This window comes from Triturus cristatus, chromosome 6, assembly GCF_964204655.1.
Source record: "Triturus cristatus chromosome 6, aTriCri1.1, whole genome shotgun sequence".
Taxonomy (NCBI): Eukaryota; Metazoa; Chordata; class Amphibia; order Caudata; family Salamandridae; genus Triturus; species Triturus cristatus.
The window spans coordinates 669,600,434-669,621,319 of NC_140589.1; the positions used below are offsets into that span (position 1 = coordinate 669,600,434).

Genomic DNA, 20,886 nt, shown 5'->3' on the forward strand with positions numbered 1-20,886 from the left:
CTACATTGGCTTAATAAGTTTAAAACGGTCCTGATTTGCAAATATGGGCCACTTTTTAAGCTATCTAATTCGTTAATGGGTGGGGGGGGGGGGCCGCACTTTTACCCGTCGTGGTTTCAGAGACTGAATAGTCAATGTAATTTATGCTGGGGAGGAGAAGCGCCGGTGTTACCCCGGTCAGCGATGCACCGTCACGGTACTGTTAGGGGGCGTTACTTTTGCCAAGGCCTGATTTCTGTCCCTGTCCGACCCTGGCCCAGGCACCTTCCAGAATTCCAAAACACACATAGAAGATGCCAGTATTATTTTTGAAAAATGTGGCACCTTAACGGGGGCCATGGGGTTGAGGGGTCGACTGCACTGTCTGCACCTTAAATATTGCTATTTGTTGGACTAATTTCCAACGCTTGCATTGGCACCATGGAAGCACTGGATCAGGCTGCAAGGTCAGGTGTGGGGCCACATCCACGGGTACTTGGGCCATTATCCAGTGCTGCGAAGTCCAAGGCAGGTGGGCCTCGCAGCACTCCATCAGGCTGCAAGGTCTAGATGTGGGCCCCTTTTGCAGGGCTTTGTAGCCATTATATAGTGCTAGGAGGCCCATGGCAGGGGGGCCCTGTCCTTGGCCACACAGCGCTATAATGTTGAATCACTACATTTTATTCCACAGAGGGACTAGCATGTTTGCTTCCCAGCCCAGGTCACCAGTGCTAAACTTAGAGGGCTGTCTAGTAAATGCAGCTAAGTGCGGAACGCCTGTTAGTTAAGTTTCTTTTATTTTGCCAAGTCTTTGATTACTTTGCAGTCAAGTTTTGTTTTGATTTTGCTTGTGGGTGCTGTTCTCAAAAGATGAGGATTCTTTTATTGCAAGCTACATTGTATCTTTCTTATGTGTATTTTCTGAAATGATGTTTTAGAGATAATATTGCAGTACACCCCAATGCACACCACTCCAATCTACACTACTCCAATCCACGCCAATCCACTTCACCTCACAACACACGAATCCGCCCCTCTTAATCCAATCCACCCCAGAAAAACACCTCCACTCCGCCACACTCCAATCCTCCCACTCCAATCCAATCTGCTCACTCCAATTTAACCCACTCCATCCAAAACAATCTGCTCTGCTCCATTCAGCCCCACTCCAATCTACCCCACTCCATTCTGCCTCACCCCAGTCCACCCACTCCATCCTAATTCACCCCACGCCAATCCACCAGACCCCAATCCAATCCACCCCACACCAATCCAATCTACCCCACTCCAATCCACTCCACCTCAACCAAATCCAATCCACCCCTCCCCAATCCATCCAACTGCAATCCAATCCACCCCACTCCAATCCAATCCAATCCCAAAAGTCTGCCCCACAACAATTTGCCACATTCCAATCCAAAACAGTCTGCCCCACTTCAACCCAAAGCAATCTGCCCCATCCAATCCAAAACAATCTGTGCCACTCATCCAAAACAATCTGCCCCACTCCAATATGCCCCACTCCAATCTGCTTCGCCCCTTTCTGCCTCATCCCAGTCCACCCATTCCATCCTAATTCACTTCACTCCAATGCACCACAATTCACCCCACTCCAATCCACCCCACTCCAGTCCAACCCACCCCAATCCAATCTACCCCACTCCAATCCAAACCACCGCAACCCAATACAATCCACCCCTCCCAAATCAATCCCACTGCAATCCAATCCACCCCACTCCAATCCCAAAAACCTTCCCCACAACAATCTGCTCCACTCAATACAAAACAATTTGCCCCACTCCAATCCAAAACAATCTGCCCCTCTCCAGTCCAAAACAGTGTCCCCCACTCCAATCAGCCCCACTCCAATCTGCCCCAATCCAATCAGCTCCAATCCAAAACAATCTGCCCCACTCCAATCTGCACCACTCTAGTCTGCCCCACTCCAATACAAATCAATTCGCCCCTCTCCAATCCACCCAAATCCAATCCTCCCCAAACCAATCTTAACACCCTTCTTTAATTCACCCTACTCCAATCCACCTCAATCCAATCCACCTCACCTCATTTCTATCCACCCCACTCCAATCAAATTAATCCACCTCACTCCACCCCAATCTACTCCAATCCAATTCACCCACTACCTCAATCCACTCCACCCCATTCCACTCTACGGTACTCCAGTCTACGACTCTGCACTCTACAACACTCTCTGACACTGAACCACTGAACTCTACTCAACTGTATGACACTCTACTCACCCTACTCCACTCAACAAAACTCAACTCCAACAAATCCAGTCTATGATACTCTACTCCTACCACTCCCCTCAAGGCCACTCCATGCCACTAACTTTTAACCATGCTGAAGAGCAGCCACACTGGTGTACAACATGGCAAATACACATTGTCAAAGCCAATAGTTCTTGTTGGCGAGACCTATTGACTTTGCAAATGCTTGGTAACAGTGATGTTATTCTGAGCCTTTGCCTAGAATATTTAGCATGTTAAGATGCACACAACTCCTTGGGTATTAATGCAATGGTGAAACGCACAATACCTATGTGGTGGTGTGTCAAAGGTATTTTTAGCTGTCATTTGAATTGCTGCTCGAGTGGGGATTACTGCTTACTGCAGAGTGACATTGGTGCAAGGGAAAGAGACTGACCCCCAGATCGCCGTGGGACTGCGAGGACCAGCGTGCAGTGCGGCGCTCGATCTGCCGCAGCTGGTCCTCTTCCCGCCCCTATCTCCCCGGTGAATAAAACCTCAGGCGGATACTGTTTACCTGGTGCTGCTCGAGTGGGGATTACTGCAGGGTGACATTGGTGCAAGGGGAAGAGACTGACCCCCAGATCGCCGCGGGACTGCGAGGACCAGCGTGCAGTGCGGCGCTCGATCTGCCGCAGCTGGTCCTCTTCCCGCCCCTATCTCCTCCTACTTAACCTCTATCTGATCCGCGCACGCGGGACGCGCGTGGGCGAAGCCCGGGCAAAGGGCGGGCCGTCCAAGGACGACCAAGGCTGGGCTGGGCCACCTTATTTGATTCTAAGTTTTAATACTACACGGTGTTACTATATTATATACAGTTACAGTTTATTCCCCTAATAATTGTTTATTGACTACTGTTGACCTGTCATTATGGCTTTACGTTCAGGGAAAAATAGATTGGTTACCTTGAATACAAACGCTGGTCTAGTTACAGGCACATTGGATCAGTTCTTCACAAGGACTACCAGAATTTTAGAAAAGGAAATAGCTCTTACAGAAAAGCGCCTGTCGATTGATATTTTGACGGGCAAGCGGTCCTCTCTGGGTGCGATCGGGTCTGCTGTAACACCGGCCCATTGTGATGACCCGGCCCCTCTGGTAGCCACTAGCCCAATCCCTTGCTCATCAGAGGAGGGGCCAGGTGGTTTAGGTACCGTCTCTATGTTGAGTTCAAACTCACTTAGTTCTCTTTCCAGTGGCTTGAGCTGCAGAACCTCCACACCAACGTCTTCTACTCCTGCCCCCCGGTTAGAACAAGAACAAGATCAGGTGACGGGGGGAGTAAATAAGAATTGTATTTTAACTCCTAAACTTGGAAAAAAGAAGAGAGGGGGAGGTCATAGGAAGGGTAGTGGCATGAGACTGACAAAAACCCCAAACCCCAGCGATTCCCCATGGGTTGTGGTCCAGTCTCCTATCCCAAATGGTGTTCTAACTAACACTGTTCTACCTCTGAACCAACAGAATCCCAATGACGATCTTCTTGTCAAAATGGAAACACTAGTAAGGTCATTAATATTGCCCCTGATCAATCGAACAAAACTAATCAAAGAAAAATTAGATCAGTTAGAGTTAATGGCTAAAGGGAACACGTCAAAACTCGACGCGCTGATTAAAAGCATAGAAAGCAAGGATGTTAGAGTCCCTCCAACTGTACCCTCAGGAAATGCTAGGACTGCTAAAGCCGCTCATTCTGTGACAAATGTAACTGCCGTAGTTCAGAATACTCAACCAGCCACAGGGGAAAAAGGTGTAGCAATTAGAAAAGCTCAACGCACTGAGGTAGCCATGGTGGTCCCCTCTAAACAGGCTCCTAATCCAAAGCAAGTGGTCAGACAGTCTTTGAGTGATGCACCCCAGGACAGAGAAGTGCCAAGAAAGAGGCTCCCATGTGTAAATCTCCCCCCGGAATCTATGCCTTTCACTATTATCTTAACAGGGGTACCAGAACTTAGCCCAGAATCCCACGAATCAGATAGGGAACTTAAGAATAAAGTCATTTTCTGGGTTAGTAAGAATAGGAGATTACCCCTGGGCTCTAATACAGAGATTTTAGGTGTGAGGAGAGTGGCTTGGTTAGGCCATAGTACTAAGGATTTCGAGGGAGATTGTATAATTGTTAACCTTCGAGATCCTTGGGCTGTAGACTATATATGTAGGGAACCAAGGTTTGGCGGATCAGGTGATATCCAGTCAATAGGCCTACATTATTTCTACCCTTATGTGAATCCTAGTTTGTCACAGAATTCTGGTAGGGGCAGACCTTTTGGTAACAACAGATTGGATTGGGTAGCTCAGTATCTACCGCTAAGAAATAGGTTCGACCCACTCATGGGATTGGAGGGGGTGGATTGACTCCGGAACTATTGCATCTCTAATAGCGGGTTAAAGATACGGCTAGGGATATGGCTGTTAGCCCCAGGAGGAAAAACTCAGATGAAGCAGTTGGTTTTTGGGTAGAGACGGTTAGCAATATAAGTCCATCTTCTAATCCGTTGATTATCCCCATAGTGGCGTACAAGGGAGGGAGAGGAGAGGTAGAACAAATAGCAACGGCACCTTTGGGCATAGAAAATACTTATATGGTAGTAAATCAGAGTGGGAGAGACAACACCAGACAATTAAAATTGGCACCTCCTGATGCAGTAATCAATCCTGTAGGAATAATTCAGGGTGAGAGTGATGTGAACCAGCCGAAAGTAACAATATTCTTGGGGAAAGAAGATAGTCTGGCTGAGGGTTGCCCTTTCCGCTTGATCTCATGGAACATAGCTGGTTTTTCTCAGAGGCTCGAGGACCCGGTGTGGTTAAAATTCATCGAATCCTTTGATATAATTTGCCTTCAAGAAACCTGGAGTAGAGTGGACCATAGCTTGGACGGATATCTAATGTTTAATGTTCACACTGAGCCCTCACATGCTGGAAGAGCTAAGGGTGGCCTCATGACAGCTATTTCTGTGAAGTATAATATGATAAAAACGGTTTCATTGGTGGAATCTCCCTGGTACCAAATGCTTATGATCAAGGATTTATTTCTAGTACCCTTGCTTCTAATAAATTGGTACTACAATATATTTGATGCCCATGCTACATCGGTTATTGAAAAATTACAAGATGAGATTGTTAAAGTGACTAACATCGTATTTCCCCTTTTTATTATGTGGATAGGTGATTTTAATTGTGCTTTGTGCAAGTTTAGCGGGACTAGAGTCTGTGGTTTGGTAGACTTAAGTGATCAGCCTTTGGCACATTTTAAGCACTCAAAACAAAGGGATGCTTTGAATAATATCATTACGATTAATGAACTTTGTGTTCTGGACACGCCTAGTTTTTCTAGACCATCGGGTATACCCACCATTCAAGGTACAGGGGGCCAAATGAGCGTAATTGATTTCGCCATGGTCTCTAGCAGGTATACTCATCTCGTTAATGATTTTCAGATTGAAGTGAATCCTGCTAGCGACCATAACCCCTTAATCAAGTCTGAACCCTGTCCTTGAGAGAGTTCAGACCCCGGAACAGCCAATAAAATACAGCCAGAATCAAGGGGTCTCCTTAAAGTGGGATAAGGTAGATGCAAGGCAATTGGAGGTGGAGATTTTTAAGATAAATAAGGTAGGGATAGATGCTTGTTTAACCCCCACCACTGAGCCAGATTTAATAGTTAAGAACTTTGAGGCTCTTCTAGGCAATGTGGCATCCCACCTCATAAAAACCGTGGGGGGGGGGGGAAGAAAAAAAAAAAAAAAAGAAATTGGATACAAATGGTTTGATGCTGAATGTTCCGCAGCACAATCAACGAAGGCATTACATCAAGTACCACGGGATAGGGAGCTTGTTAGAAATTCTAGGAAAATGTACAGAGATGTCATCAATAGGCGAAAATCAGATTTAAGGACAAAGGCATGGGAAGACTTAAGAAAAGCGTCAGAATTGAGGGATAGCAGGCTATTTTGGGAGGTAATAAACCGCTCATTTCTACAGAGTGAAGAAAAGGGCAATATGCTAGTGCATATACCGGGGGATACCTGGGAAGCACATTATGGAAGAATTTTTAATCCAAATGAGGTGATGTTGTCAACTCCTAATGAGGGGGTTGGCGATTTCCATTTGGAGTCAGCCCAAACGCTTAGCCTTTCACTCACTCTTTCAGAGGTAGAGGCTGCTTTAAGGAAGGGCACCATACTAAAGGCCCCAGGGCCCGATGCAGTCCCTTTAGATCTTTTTAAACACAACGTTGAGGTGTGGGCACCACTTTTATTAAATGTATTTAGAGCAATTGTGGTAGGGCGTATTCCAACTTCTTGGCAAGAGGCGGTAGTGGTACCGATCTTTAAAAAGGGTGACAAGGGTGATCCGCGCTGCTACAGACCGATATCATTAATAGATGCGTCTTGTAAGTTGATGGGAAGAGTGATACTGGTACGCCTGGAAACATGGGCTGAGTCATCAGGTATTATCGTGGATTCCCAGTATGTGTTCAGGAGAGGCAAAGGAACCACAGAGCAGTGTCTTAATTTGGCTTTAATTATGGGTAAGTACATGAGGGCCAAGCATAGTTGTATTCACCTGGCATTCATGGACTTATCCAGTGCCTTTGACACTGTATGTAGAGGTAAGTTGTGGCAAATGATGGAGACCATGGGGTTTGAAGAACCGTTGGTCATCCTGCTTCGCAGGCTGCATGCTGCCACAACAGTGAGGATTCGATTTGGACCAGGTGGTGAGAAGACAAACTCCATCCCATCTACTGAAGGTGTACAGGTACATCCCTGGCTCCTTTTTTATTCTTGGTGTACACCAATGGTCTAGAAAGTTTTCTGTTGGATAGCGGTGCAGACTTACCCCAGGTAAATGGTAAACGGATACCGATGTTATCTTATGCAGATGACACGGTGCTAATGACCCTCACTGCCAACAGCATGCAAACTTGTCTGAATGCCTTTGATATTTTCATGGAAGGATTAGATCTTAGGGCGAACTTCACAAAGTCTTTTGCCATGGCCTGTGGTCCCAAAGGGGTAAAATCTCGCAGGTTTATGGTGAAAGACTCAATTATTGTGAAAGTTGAAAATTTTAATTATCTGGGGAATTTATTTAACAAAACGTTGAGTTGGGACCTTTTAATATCAGCTCGCGCTCAAAAGGCTACACAATCTATAGAGGCCCTTTTTTGTTTTTCCAGTAAATTGGGTCAAAAGCCGATTGCAGAACTAAAAACTCTATATAAAGCAAAATGCCTCCCTGTTGCCACATATGGTGCAGGAGTGTGGGGGATACAAAATTGTGACAAGATCCAAGTTATGGAAAATAAATTTATAAAGCGCCTTTTATCTGTCCCATCTGGTACCTCAAATAGTTTCTGCCGTACCGAGGTGGGTATTGATTTTGTGAGTGATATTATCCATGTCTCTCCTCTGTTGCTATGGAGCAAGGTTTGGCGGTCTGAAGAATTGAAACTCACAAAGGAAATCTTACAAGACTGCCTTAAGCTTGATTATTCTATGGAGATCCCATGGCTGTTATATGTACGGGAAACCCTTTACAAGATTGGGTTGGGACATATATTTCAAAATCCCGAAATGGTTGGCAAGGAATCTAAGTTAATGATTAAAAACGCTTGTTGTACCAGGTTAGGTATGTTAAGAAATAGTGAGCATGCACTATATAATAGGGGCAAGCTGCAGCAGCAGTTTTACCTATCGAATATCATGCATACTCAATGGCGTTTTACTTGACAAGGTTCCGTCTTAGCTCTCTGCACTTTCTTTTTGCTTTTCCAAAACAAGGGGGTGGTGTGAGAGACTACCCCCTTGCCCTTGTAATGATAAGGTTTCACAAAGCACTGTGCAACTCATCCTCTTTTGTGCTTTGTATAAAGATCCAAGAAACCGGTTCATCAAGCCTGTTTTGTTAACCCTTGGATCCCGTTATTATAAAGAGGGTTATGAGTATTTACTGTCCTTGTCAACTCCAGCTATATGTAGTGCTGTGCTTAAATTTATTAGATTGGCACTCAATATTAGAAATCGATATTGAACAGTATTATTATTGGAAACCTTCTGTAATAGACTACTATGTGGATTTGTATTTTATTGGAACGCACAAGCACTTTACAATATGCTCATATATGTGACCCTTTTAGTCTAAATGTATTGCAAATTTAATATGGATATATAATATGTTTTTTAAATAATTTTATGTAATCTTTTAAATCTGTGTATACTTTTATGATTCTATTTATGAATCAAAATAAAGTTTATTGAATCGAATCGAATTATCACTTACATATAATAGTGTTTCATTCCACTTGTACTAAGTAGTTACTATTATACTATTTAATGACGCTCATATAATGGACCCAGGAAGGACGATTGTGCCTTGCATAGATTCAAACTCCTGATCTGCAGTTATACAGCCAGGGTGCAACTCACAAAACTATTCTGCTATCAATCGTGAACAAACTGAGGCCTTTGCTTGCCTTTTCCCCAGGCTTTGTTTATTTAAAGATTTGCTATCCAATACTAGGGCCACACATAAAGGCTATAGGCCTTGCATGTATGTAGCCTTGTTTGTTGCATGGACTGAGCACAAACCCACTTTGCGGGGAGATCAGAAGGAAGATGGATATTGTGCAAGGGCTTCCTATTGGCTTGCATGTAAAGGTGCAGCCATAGGGAGGAAATGATGCTCACTAACTCATTCCTTAAACCCCATCTACAGACTTTCATTTTGGTACATTGGCAAGATGGCAGTCGTTTGGAGCTTTCCTTTTCAAGGGTTTATCCCTTATAAACGTGATTTGCAAGTGTTTTGAAAAGCAGACATTACTATTACCCAGTTTAAGGATACGTTAATCATAGGCTGGACACCATTTTAATTGAGCAATTAAATTGGTACACTTATGAAATGCTACATGAAAGATGCCACTCTTGCTAGCCTGTTCGAGGTTGCACACTGATCACAACAGAAGTCATGTTACACCACCCAGCAGCCTTATAGGTTAATATTCAATGCTGTGTGACCCACAGCAGCAATTTGGACGCATTTCTAATTAATTTTATTGGGATTTTAACTTTTCAAGTGTGTCTTACTTCGGTGTCTAATTAAAATATTGTATGGTATTGTAGCATTTGTATAGTACTTGCTACCCATATTTGAGGCGCTGAAGCACTTACCAACATAAATAGCAAGCTACAACATGTAGGGTGTGTGGTTGGCAGGGTGTTGTTTTGAGCTTATGTGTAATGTGTTTTTATGTGATGCATGATGACCACGAGGTACAGTTTACGTTATGGGACTCGGCACCGCTGGGTGAGGGTATGTGAGAGGGAGACTCACAAATTGTAATTATAATAAGGAATTCCCAGCTTAGCCACAGCGATAGCGGAATGCTGCAAGCCTGTACCCCAAAAAGGGTGGTAATCACAGAAGGCCCAGTAATCCAAATGGCGAATGTGCCAGGCAGCAAGGGCTTTCAATGAGTAAAAAGATGCCAAAATTGCTAGAATGGTAATTGGTGACATAAGTTACAGCCATGCACTATTTATTTATATATTTATTTAGAGGCAGAGATACTTCCTAATGCTCAAAAAATACACCTGATGAAGAAGGAAGGAAGTCGAAGAGAAAAGAAGGCTGGCAAACTCAGCAGAAACAAAACAAACTTTAAAACATTCAAATTCCACCTACTTCTACTGACACGAAGGAAGCCAACATTTTGAGCAGGAGTTCACACAACAAGCCTCTCTCAAACTGCAGAAGGTTATCAAAAGCAGACAATCACCAGTCGGACTGGCCTTATTCAGATTGTGGTTCAGTCCCTAGCCACACTGGCACCCTGCACATGGAAGGGTATATGACAAAGCGCTTGGTAGGTTTCTGACTTGACAGCAGAGGAGCAAATTGGGCTGCCATGTGTTGCCTTGCTGGCATCACCCCTCCATGCAAGCCCAATATTTTACTTGGATCCCAGGGACCCTTGTTCATTCTAGCTAACACGAGGAAACATTCTCATGACCTTCAAGAATTTTCTCCCAGAGATGTTTCCCTTCATTATTAGAACTGAACGACATTTCATGGTAAAAAAGACACAATGTGAATTAAAAAAATAGGACGTACCCAGCTTCTGTTTTTTGTCTATGAGAGCATCATGGCACAGACTTGTAGTTCTCACTTTTTTCAATCTTGGCACTGCTCTCCTCTGATCCAACAAGAGTATGCAGTTCCTTTTAAAGATGGTGGAATAAGTGTGTATAGATATAGCTTATCAGGGGGGAAATATCCTCCAATAGGAGCAAGTGCCCTCACACACCCGTATGGGTATCATGCTTCATTATCAGGCAAGCTCCATGTCGGGCCGGCACTGCAATGCCCAATGGGCATTCACAAGGGGGTACTTTACCAGAGATCTTTTTATAGAACTGTTGGACCATTTATATACCAAGAAGCTTATGTGCTGGACCTAACGACTCCTGGTCCCCCCCCCATTTCATATAACTGCTCTTCTCTAACCTGAGAACCTTGTGAAAAACACTTTTTGTGTGTCTCCACAAGTTAACTTTATTTCTGATCTCCTGTGTTTTGAGGAATATCCTGAACGGCTCAGAGGATCGCCACCTCCTAATCATTGCAGGAGAAGGTAAGTATAACACTAATTTTGTTGCCTTATATTATTTCCCTGTTAGTTATGATTGAGCTTTCTGATAACCTGTTATATGTATATGTTTGTAATAGGATGTAGGCGAAACATGGCAGATTCTACCAATAACTTCCAGATGGGTACAGGACATGATATGAAGATGGCAATTTCTTTGTTTTCATGTTCCTGGCCCTACTTCCATTTTCCTCAAGCTGGACGACCACATAAAGTTGGAAATATGTACACCGATAGGACTATCTTTCTGGGGCGTGTTAGAAATGGGGGTCTCAAGTTGGCAATGGCTGGCCACTGTCCAAGGAGGGACCCTTCTTCCTAAGTGAGAGTAAGAGGGCTACACCCTTTGATAACCCCTGTTCCACCCTGTGGTAACGTAGCACGAGCAGCTAGGCTTATCTCAGAGGCAGTGTGTGAAGCATTTATGACCATACACAGTAACACAGTGAAGAACACTACAAAGGGACACCACACAAGTAGTTATAAAAAATAAGTATCTTTATATATTGACTTGACACAAGACCAATAACAGTAAAAACCCACAATACTAGAAAAATAGGGTTACTCTTAAAATGCTACAAAAAAATAGTTCAAGGTGTGCAAAGAGGAGTTCAGTTCAAGGCAGTGGTCTCTGCGACCCTTTTACTCAGAAGATACCTGGATTCTGGAGCAAAGCAACAAAAATGTCGCTAAGGAGTTGTAGCGATGATTTTCCTTACGCTAACCAGCAATGCGTTGAATCCTTTCCGCAAGAGAGGATGATGCGCTGATTTGTGTGCAAGACAAAGCGACAAACTTCTACACGCTAAGCCGGCGATGCGATGAAATCCTTGCCGCGAAGGGAGGATGATGAGCCGAGCCTGTGGCGTGTGCGATCTTGTTGCGATGAAAAGAAATGGCGCTCCGCGAGGGATCAAAGATTCTGATGCGATGTGATCAAAATGGCGAACGCTCGACATCCGCGCTGCGATGTCGTGAAGCAATGAACTCGATGCGATGATCTTTGGTTAGCGAGCACTTTAAGGCCCGCAAACATGCAATGAGATAATCTTCGGGTTAGCGAGCATTTGGCAGCCCGCAAACGTGTGATGCGATGATCTCCGGTAGCGAGCACTCAGTGGCAGCAGCGCGACGATTTTCCTTACGCTCTTCAGCTGTGGTGGCTCGCTAACGGGTGTTAGCGACGATTTTCAGCACTCTCTTCTCCACAGTAGAACTAGAGGCCCTGGAACTCACAGGAGCCTCACCTGCAGATAGAAATCCTCGCTGTGAGGAAACAGGAGGCTGGTGGTGGAGTCTGATGTGCCTGAGACTCCTGCAGGAGGCTAGCTTTCTTCTAGCCCTTGGGTGATTGCTGTAGACAAAAATAAAAGTTCCGTTAAAGTCCTTTTCCTCTTCTTCCAAGTTCAGTAGTAACCACTGCAGGCCAGTCCAAGAAACAGCACACAAGCACAAGGACAGTCCTCTCCTGCAGATTCCTTCAGTTACACGGACAGAGGTTCTTGTTGTCCAGGAGCAATACAAATTGTAGGGGTTTCAGCACAGATATTTATACCCCAAAAGTCTTTGTTCTAAAGAGTCACAAGCCACTGAACGCAGCCAGAACCAGTTCTGCTCAGTCCTGGAGCAATTTGTTTACCTGGCTGCATCCTTTCTTTCAGAAAGAGAGGGTCTGCCATCAGACGCACCACAGGAGGTGGAGCCAGCATTGTGGAGGGAAGGCACCGCCCTATTCAGGTCCAAGGTGCAACTCCTCCCACCCATCTAGATGCAGAGCGCTCTATTCACCACTGGGACATGTCACCCTGTCTCCTGGAATTCCCCAACCCTGTCACTCCAAAACCAGACAGCCAATACACATAACAGCAGAGCACACTGGAAGGCTTAGGCAAGAAAATACCTACTTTCTAAAAGTGGTATTTTCAAACACAGAATATAAAAATAAACTTCACTAAAAGATGTATTTTAACATTCTGAGCTCAGGCATACTAAATTCGTTTTTCTACCATGTTCCTGGGGTCAGTTAGGACTATAGAGTCTAATAGTCAAACCTGGCCTATGGAGAACAGGTAGCCTTACAGTAGTGAAAAACGAAATTGGGTTGTAATTCACTACCAGGACATGCTACACACACCAGGGCATGTCCTACCTTACACATACAATGCACCTTACCATAGGGGTAACTTACATGATGCCAAGGGAAGGTTCAGGGGCTGGGAAGTGGGTGCACTTCACAGCCAAGATGGCAGTTCTGGACTGCACACAGACCCTGTAGTGGCAGGTCTGAGACACACTTTACAAGTGGCTTCTGTGGGTGGCACAAAACAGCGCTGCAGGCCCACCAGGAGCATTTGGTTTAACAGCCCTGGGCACACACAGGCCACGCTACTAGGGACTAACAGGTAAACCAAATAAGCCAATCATGGATATACCAATTCACATGTCATATTTACAAAGGGAGAGCATATGCACTTTAGCACTGATCAGCAGTGGTAAAGTGCCCAGAGTCATAAATCCAACAGAAACAGGTTAGGAAAAATCAAGGAGGAAGGCAAAAAGCTTAGGGATGACCCTGCAAAAAGGGCCATTTCCAACACGACCCCCTTCCAGCCAAAACGCAGGGGAGACCAATCACCATCTCAATGGGATTCCCTGCTTTGGGCGATAGAACACGGAACTGGACCGCGACTGCAGGGGCATATTCCAGTTCTACGCCACTCTGAACCCTGGTGGATCCCTCTGTCCACACTCTCAGGGCCACTGAGACAACCAATGGGGAACTCTTCCCCTCACCTGTGGACACCACCTGTGCAGCACCTAACCCTAGCTTGCTCACAGGTGTGTCCCAACAGAGAGGCAGCAAGCCAATGTTTCCACACACAGTAGTCAGCGATGAGACCCAGGCCCTATACCTCTCAGGGCTCTCAAACCTCTGTGGCATCAGAGAGCGGGGGGCAGTAGCCCCAGGTGCCCAGCACCTTTTGTCCACTCTCCCGTTTGTCAGGTCAGGCACGCCACCCTGACTCCGACCCACCAGCCTGTATCCAGCGGCTGGACCGGAGACTGGGGTGGGCTTTCCAATACCTGGTCCTCCTCCTTACTTGTGGACACCACCTGTGCAGCACCTAACATAACTGGCTCCTCCTTGGGGCTCGGTACCCTCCCACCTGGAGCGGTACCCCCTTCCAGAATTGTCAGGGCACCTGTGGCAGGTGTCATGCACAATTCGCCCACCAGTTCAGGGGTTCTATCCTGCAACTGGCATCCCAGCCTAGGGTCTGTACCCTTAGATTGGGGGGAGGTCAGGGGTGAGGCTGCCCTCTCCTCACCCCACTTACTGGGGCCCTGCACCCTCCCACCTGGAGAGGTGCCCCCATAACACAAACCGGTAGGGGCACTGTTAGCAGTGGCCCCTTCCTCCAGGTCAGGGGGGACACCCTGAACCTGGCCCTCCAATCCAGGGTCTGTACCCTTAGGCTGGGCGGAGGTCAGGGGTGAGGCTGCCCTCTCTCCGCCTCCCTTGGGCCCTGCACCCTCCAACCTGGAGAGGTGCCCCCATAACACAAACCGGTAGGGGCACTGTTAGCAGCGGCCCCTTCCTCCAGGTCAGGGGGGACACCCTGAACCTGGTCCTCCAACCCAGGGTCTGTACCCTTAGGCTGGACGGAGGTCAGGTGTGAGGCTGCCCTCTCCCCGCCCCCCTTGCTGTGGCCCTTCACCCTCCCACCTGGAGAGGTGCCCCCATAACACAAACCGGTAGGGGCACTGTTAGCAGTGGCCACTTCCTCCAGGTCATGGGGGACACCCTGAACCTGGTCCTCCAACCCAGTGTCTGTACCCTTAGGCTGGACCTGTGCCTGGCAACCCAGGACTTCTGGGGGAGTACACCAATTCCCCCCCGAAGGAAAACACACTCCTCTAGAGTTGTGCAGAAGTCTGCCTGGCACACCAGGACTTCCTAGGGAGCACACAGGCCCCCCTCGAGGGAAACATACCCCTCCACCAGTTCAGGGCCTTGACTAACCCTGGGCGTAGTTTGCGTAGTCGCGCTTCGTGAAGCTACGCGAAGATGTTCTTGCACTACGCGAGCTACGCGTAGCTTCGCGAGCTTGCCGCTTGCGTAGTTGCTTGTGGCGCCCGTTCGCGATGCCTTTTTATTGTTCGGGAGCGCGGGGAGCGTGTTCGGGGAGCTGTTTGCATGCTCGGGGGATAATATCTCGCGATCTTACCCATGTGGTCGCCAATGGGCGCAGTCATCTTGTTTTTCAATTGTCCCACCCGCTCGCAATGCCTTATTTCCTTTTAAGGGTCGCGGATAGCGTGTTCGCAATGCGCATGTCGTGTTCGGGAGCGCATTTTACTTGTTCGCGACGATTATTGCATGTTAGCGAGAAATATTGCACAAATTTACCCACGCGGTAGCGAATGGGCGCGGCCATCTTGTTTTTCACTCAATGCTATGGTTCTGGGCCTACTTTTCTATCCTGCCTTAATCTTTGTAATCCTTTGTATTTAAAATATTTTTTCTGACTTTTTTTTAGTTATCATCTATCTCTCTATAAGTTTATATTTTGCATTTTATTTCTACTTTTACTGTGTTTTTTTTACTTTTATTACTTCTTTCTTACTTCTTCCCCCTAACTTTTTTTTCCCCTTCTAAATTTTCTTTTCCGCCTCCCACCCACCCCAGAACCATGGCCAAGGGCACATCTAGTGCAAAGGGCAAGGGACCTGCGGACAAGAGCTGCCTGCCTTGCGGCAGAATGTGGCCGCACTTGTTTTTTTCATTCAACGCCACCTCCCCTTGACCTTGGCAGCAGGCGGCAGGCCCGGCTCCGGGTATGCTACCCAGGAGCGTCACCGTCGGTGGGCGAAGGTGCGCCGGGCAGTGTTCCGGTGCTCAGGGGTCCGGCGCACCCATAATCAGCTGGCCCACCGGTGGTCCGACATCCTGGACCGGGAGCAGGACCTGTTGGACCTGCTAGGTGTCGAGGTCGTTGGGCTTGGTGAGTAACTTATTGTGTATAAATTAATCTTTTGACGAATCACAAGATTACTGCTGCGTGTTACACGTTGCTGGTAAATTACGTTCCAAAAATCAAAATCTTCTGTGATTGTAGGACCCAGGTGCTCGGTGCTACTCTTACTTGTTTGCAACTTTGCGCTAGCTTGTGCTAATTATGTAAGAGTTTATTTTAGAGAACTGAAGTTAGGTAATGCGATTTGCTAGAGAGACTCTAGTCCTTCCTTTGTCCTACTGTGAAATAGTGGTGGATGGATATTGGATACTAGGTTTAGTTAGTATTAGTTAATAATTGTTTTACGCGGTCTGCGTGACGCCTCCTCTGTCACTGAGTGCTGCTTACCCCAGTCCTCCGTAGAACCTTTTGTACTTTGTTTAGTGAGTGGTAGGCTTAGCATGGTCAGTCAGTAGCAGAACTAGATCAGAATCATGCAACCAACCCACAATTTGTTGTATGTGTCCTCCATCTCATGTATGCATTTCATGGCTAAAAAAAATGGAAATGCAGACTTAGTGAACAATTGGGCCGTCTGGAATATGTGGTGTAGGTCAGGTGGTACTTACTAGGCTCCGTTAGTATTTGTAATCAGAATGATTATGGAACACTGGAGTGTTCATAAATAAGTAGACGATCCGTGAATCCAGGAAGCAGCCAGTAGTCGATCCATCAATTTTATTGCAATTCTTGTTTCCTAAAAAATAATTTGACTTATTTTTCCAAATGATTTATTATTATTTGTTTCACAGCACTCCTTAATGTTTGTCTCTTTCTTTATTATATTTTACATGATCATCAGCACCACCCAGGGGCAAGAAGACGGGGTCGGAGTGGGCGGGAGAACCACAGGACCGCTCCTCTACCGAGGCTCCTGCTGCTGGCCCCAGTAAGTCCTCCAGTGGTTATATTAACAGTTATATTTCCCTAACTTTTACTGCATCTTTTTTTTCCGAACTATAAATTATGGTTCCACTTTCTAATTCTTTTTTTTACAAAAGCTTCATTGACCTTGACTATCTGTTTCCAAATTCTGTTTATCCCTGCCTCTAACTAAGTTTCTTCTAACTGCCTCTGCTATGACTCTCTGTACTACTACTACTAATATTATTCTGTCTGTAGCGAAGCTTGCACAGTTGCCCACTCTTTATTGAAGGTTTTATTTGGAATAATAAAACTCTGATTGACCAATAGCTCTAGCCACTGTGTCCTGTCCTTTGGGTTGTCCTCTTCTAGTCTTCTCAATGTTGAGGCTTTGACAATTCCCACAAACAAAATGCCCAACCAGATATTTGACTAGTGGATAGTACATGATACTACTACTGTTGTAGTGATTCTGCAGAGCCACATACAGAACTATGCACAACAAAATAGGATGTTGGTGATGGGAGGTTGGACCTTACTGACCGAAGAACCCACGATCCCCTGACCGACTAGCTATAGTGTCTCACATAAGGGTCCCACTCCCGACCCCCCCCACGAAGAAGATACACAATGATGATGACTGAGACATACAACCCAGAACATAACACCATTTTGCTCACTCACTTGTGTAAGTCCACCCCACCACACCAAATACCACGATGTGTAAGTTCAAAAGGTTTATTTGAAACAGGTAACAAGCTCTGTACGTCATTATATGAAATTTAATTTACTACAGCCATCGTCAATAAGCCAGCAAAAAACATAAGATTAAAACAGTAAACATTTACAAGTACATGACAACAAGAACAAGACAACAGATCTGTTGAATTCTGGAAGACCCCTCACCGTAGAACGTAGAAATACTGGTTACATCATGCATCATATGCTCTGTAAATCTCTGGTTTGTAGAAGGGAATCTTCCGCCTATTATATGAGAAAAATGCTGCTCGTTAGCCGTTAGATAGTATACCGCTGAATGCAAGCATTCCGCAGTCATGGCAAAAAGTGTAACATGTATGTGATGGCTAAGCAATACGGACTAACCAAACTCAATAACAAAGTGGCTTGTTTTTCTACCTCTTCGCGTGTACGCAACCGTCATGTGGCCTCAAATGCGTCTACTGCACATGTCAATAAGCTGCCAGGTATAATTAAATATGCGCAAAAAGAGTAGTAGTCGACATGAATGATGAATCTAAAAGGGTTACAAATGGCTCAGGCTAACTTTCAAAAGAGTAGAGTAGGACTAGATGACCCTAGGAACCATATCACTACTAGTGTCTGTCTACTGACTGTACTACTCTAGTGCTGATGTATGTTGTATTAACTTTTTTTTCAATGTTCCAAGTGAACATTAATAAAATAGGGGGAGGTTTCCAGGCATCTAAAAATGTGTAATGTTTTTTCTAGGCAAACTACCAACCACCAGTGCCGGCGGGTCCAGCGGCGATGGCGATGCGGCCATCCCGGAAGGGGAGGGAGAACTGGCGGCACCTGCAGTAGCGACAGGGGGGGAGCCAGCAGCAGTGGCCGGCGGTGGTAAGTTATATTCATTACTTCTTGACATTACTACTAGATGGAAGTGTGTTCACTACTTCACTGTACTGTGCTACTTATTAAGTTGTAGTGAACATTATACAACGGTTGAAGAAGACACCCTTTACTTAGCATTAGCAGCGTGAGTTGAGTAACCAATGGCCTCTTCTATTTGACTCCAAATCAGCTGTGAAGGTTTTATGGAGAGACAAACTCAGATCAGATGACCTTGATGGATGTGTTGAACAAAGAGGGAAAGAAGGGTGGAAGGACGGGCGAGATAAATAATATGACTCACTGGCAGAGAAGGATATGTTGGAAGCATGCATAGGTGGCTGATAGTAATCAGATCAGATGCATGGGTTGTTGAAGGATGGGTGGAAGGTGAAAGAGGATGCCTGACTGGGTGGGCGACACAGTATGGGTGGATAGTACTAGATAGCAAGAATCAGCGGTGTTTGGTTCAAACTCAAAAGCCAAGGCAAGCAAGGAAGAAGCGGACGCTTAGGTGGTTGTTGGTGAAACCAACCAAGGTTAAGAGATAAATAAAAAAAGAAGGATAGACGTTTACTTTAATGGATGTATGCCTGGATGTACTATCATCAATAGACAGCATAGGTGGAGAGTGTCACTGGAGAGTCTTACTTTGAAGAAAATGTAAAAGAAACTGCGCCAGAGTAGCAAAGCGGAGGGGAATACAAGTAGTATTTTCAGAATACAGTTGACTCGCAGTAGTTTGCAAGCACGTCATATATATATATATATATATATATATATATATATGTATTTATATTATCAAGCCGAAGCGCCTTCCTCCGACTCCGAGGACCACTCCCTACCTATGTTAATGTATTTTCGTTTGGGTCAGCCAGCCTGCAAAGGGTGACTTATCTGTTGGTTACACAATCAATGAAAGCAAAGTACTCTATGCAGTAGCGGTTGGTGGTGGGAGTGCTGGCGGGCGGTGACATGGGGAAAAGCAGGGTGGGTGGCAAGTAAACTATGTATTACGGCCAAATTCAGGTAAGTAAACATAAAAATAAATAAAATGATTTTCATTGTGTGCACTGCACCGTCAAATGCGATGCAGTGCGTGCAACGAAATTTGTTTTATTTATTTATATGTATTTTTTAATTACCTGTGATTGCCCGTAATCCATAGTTTTCTACCCCCAACCTGCATCTTCCCACGTCACCGTCCGGCAGCACTCCCACCACTGACCTGATGTCGTATTACCATCTATAATATAAGCAATGATCATTGGATCCGATAAATAATCAGCCTTTTTGTAGTACCCAGGGCAGGGTGAAAGTGAAATTGATCATTTGCCCTCATATAACAGACAGAGTATGGCCAGTGCCACCGGCCGCAATACAAAAATATGATCTTCCCCACCTGCAGACAGTAGTAGTAAATAAAAATAACGTGAGTCTGCATCATGTGACTCATATCTGTTTCTCTTGGGTGCAAGCTTAGCTGACTGAGCTGGCATGCCGGCTACAACAAGGTTATGTAATTGCGCTAAACTAGAGATCAAGAACAACACGACTGGTGTGTACCGGAGTACATAGTACGAGTATAATGTCGGAAACTCCCACAAATGTTAGAGTCCGAGGAAGTAGGAGTATAGATACTTACCACCAAATCACAAATGTTATGTACTGTGCTTGCTAGCGATACTGTGACACTATGTGTTGAATGAATTTAGTGTTTCTGTTTTGCTAAGAGTATTGGTTACAACATGTTCTTTTTCTTTCTTGATATAGATACTCCTTCCACACCTAAACCAACGAGGAAGGAGTTGGCAGCCAGGGCCCAGCGCCGTAAACTGGAGGCCATTTGCGGTGAATATCGCCGGCTGGTGGCTCAGGCGGAGGAGGAGGCGGCTGCAGCTGCAGCCTTCTCCAATGCCCCGGGCCCCAGTCAGGCCCTGCCTCCAGCTTTACGGCGCCGTGGTCCGGCAGCCGCCCGCCACCGTGCCTCAATCTCTACCACTGCTGCCCCCAACCCTGCATGTAACTGCAGGGCATTTCGCCGCCAGCTGCTCCGCCGGATGACCCGCTTGGAGGAGCACCTAGAGGAGCGTGTAAAAATCCTGATGGATAAACACCTGAAGGCCCGCCGACTATAGGACCTTGTCATTTGCCCCTTTTTTAATTCCTTTTGTTGGTGGGTGGGTTTTGGGCGTTGGGGTTTCACTTACGGACATTTGGGACTTTCACTTTCGTTTTGGACATTGGTTGGGGTTAGGGAGGGGGGTTGGTTAGGTCAGAGTGGGATAGTTTATTTTTGTTAGGGGAAATTAAATTTTATATTATTTACTTGTGGTGGGTTACTGTTTTCCGAATTCAATTTAAGTCACATGGTTTGTTCCTTTGTTTCCTTGCTGCTGCATGACCGCAGCCAGTGTTTGATTTAAAAGATCTGCCGATTTTTTAACACACAAACAGATAGATGCGGTACCCCTCACTGAGTTATTTTTCATTGTCATCCTAGTACTGT

The 20,886-nt window shown here is 45.7% G+C and overlaps 2 protein-coding genes across 2 annotated transcripts in view; both read left to right on the top strand.

Annotated features, from left to right (window-relative positions):
* The window catches only part of RRAGD (Ras related GTP binding D), a 268,714-nt gene that overhangs the window by 16,881 nt on the left and 230,947 nt on the right, over positions 1–20,886 (top strand). The window lies entirely within an intron of this gene.
* On the top strand, positions 6,891–20,515 carry LOC146817708 (uncharacterized). Its single transcript, XM_085609082.1, has 5 exons — positions 6,891–7,013; positions 10,806–10,890; positions 16,726–16,812; positions 18,258–18,386; positions 20,151–20,515. The coding sequence occupies exons 1-5, from the start codon at positions 6,891–6,893 to the stop codon at positions 20,513–20,515; spliced, it is 789 nt and encodes a 262-aa protein (XP_085465208.1).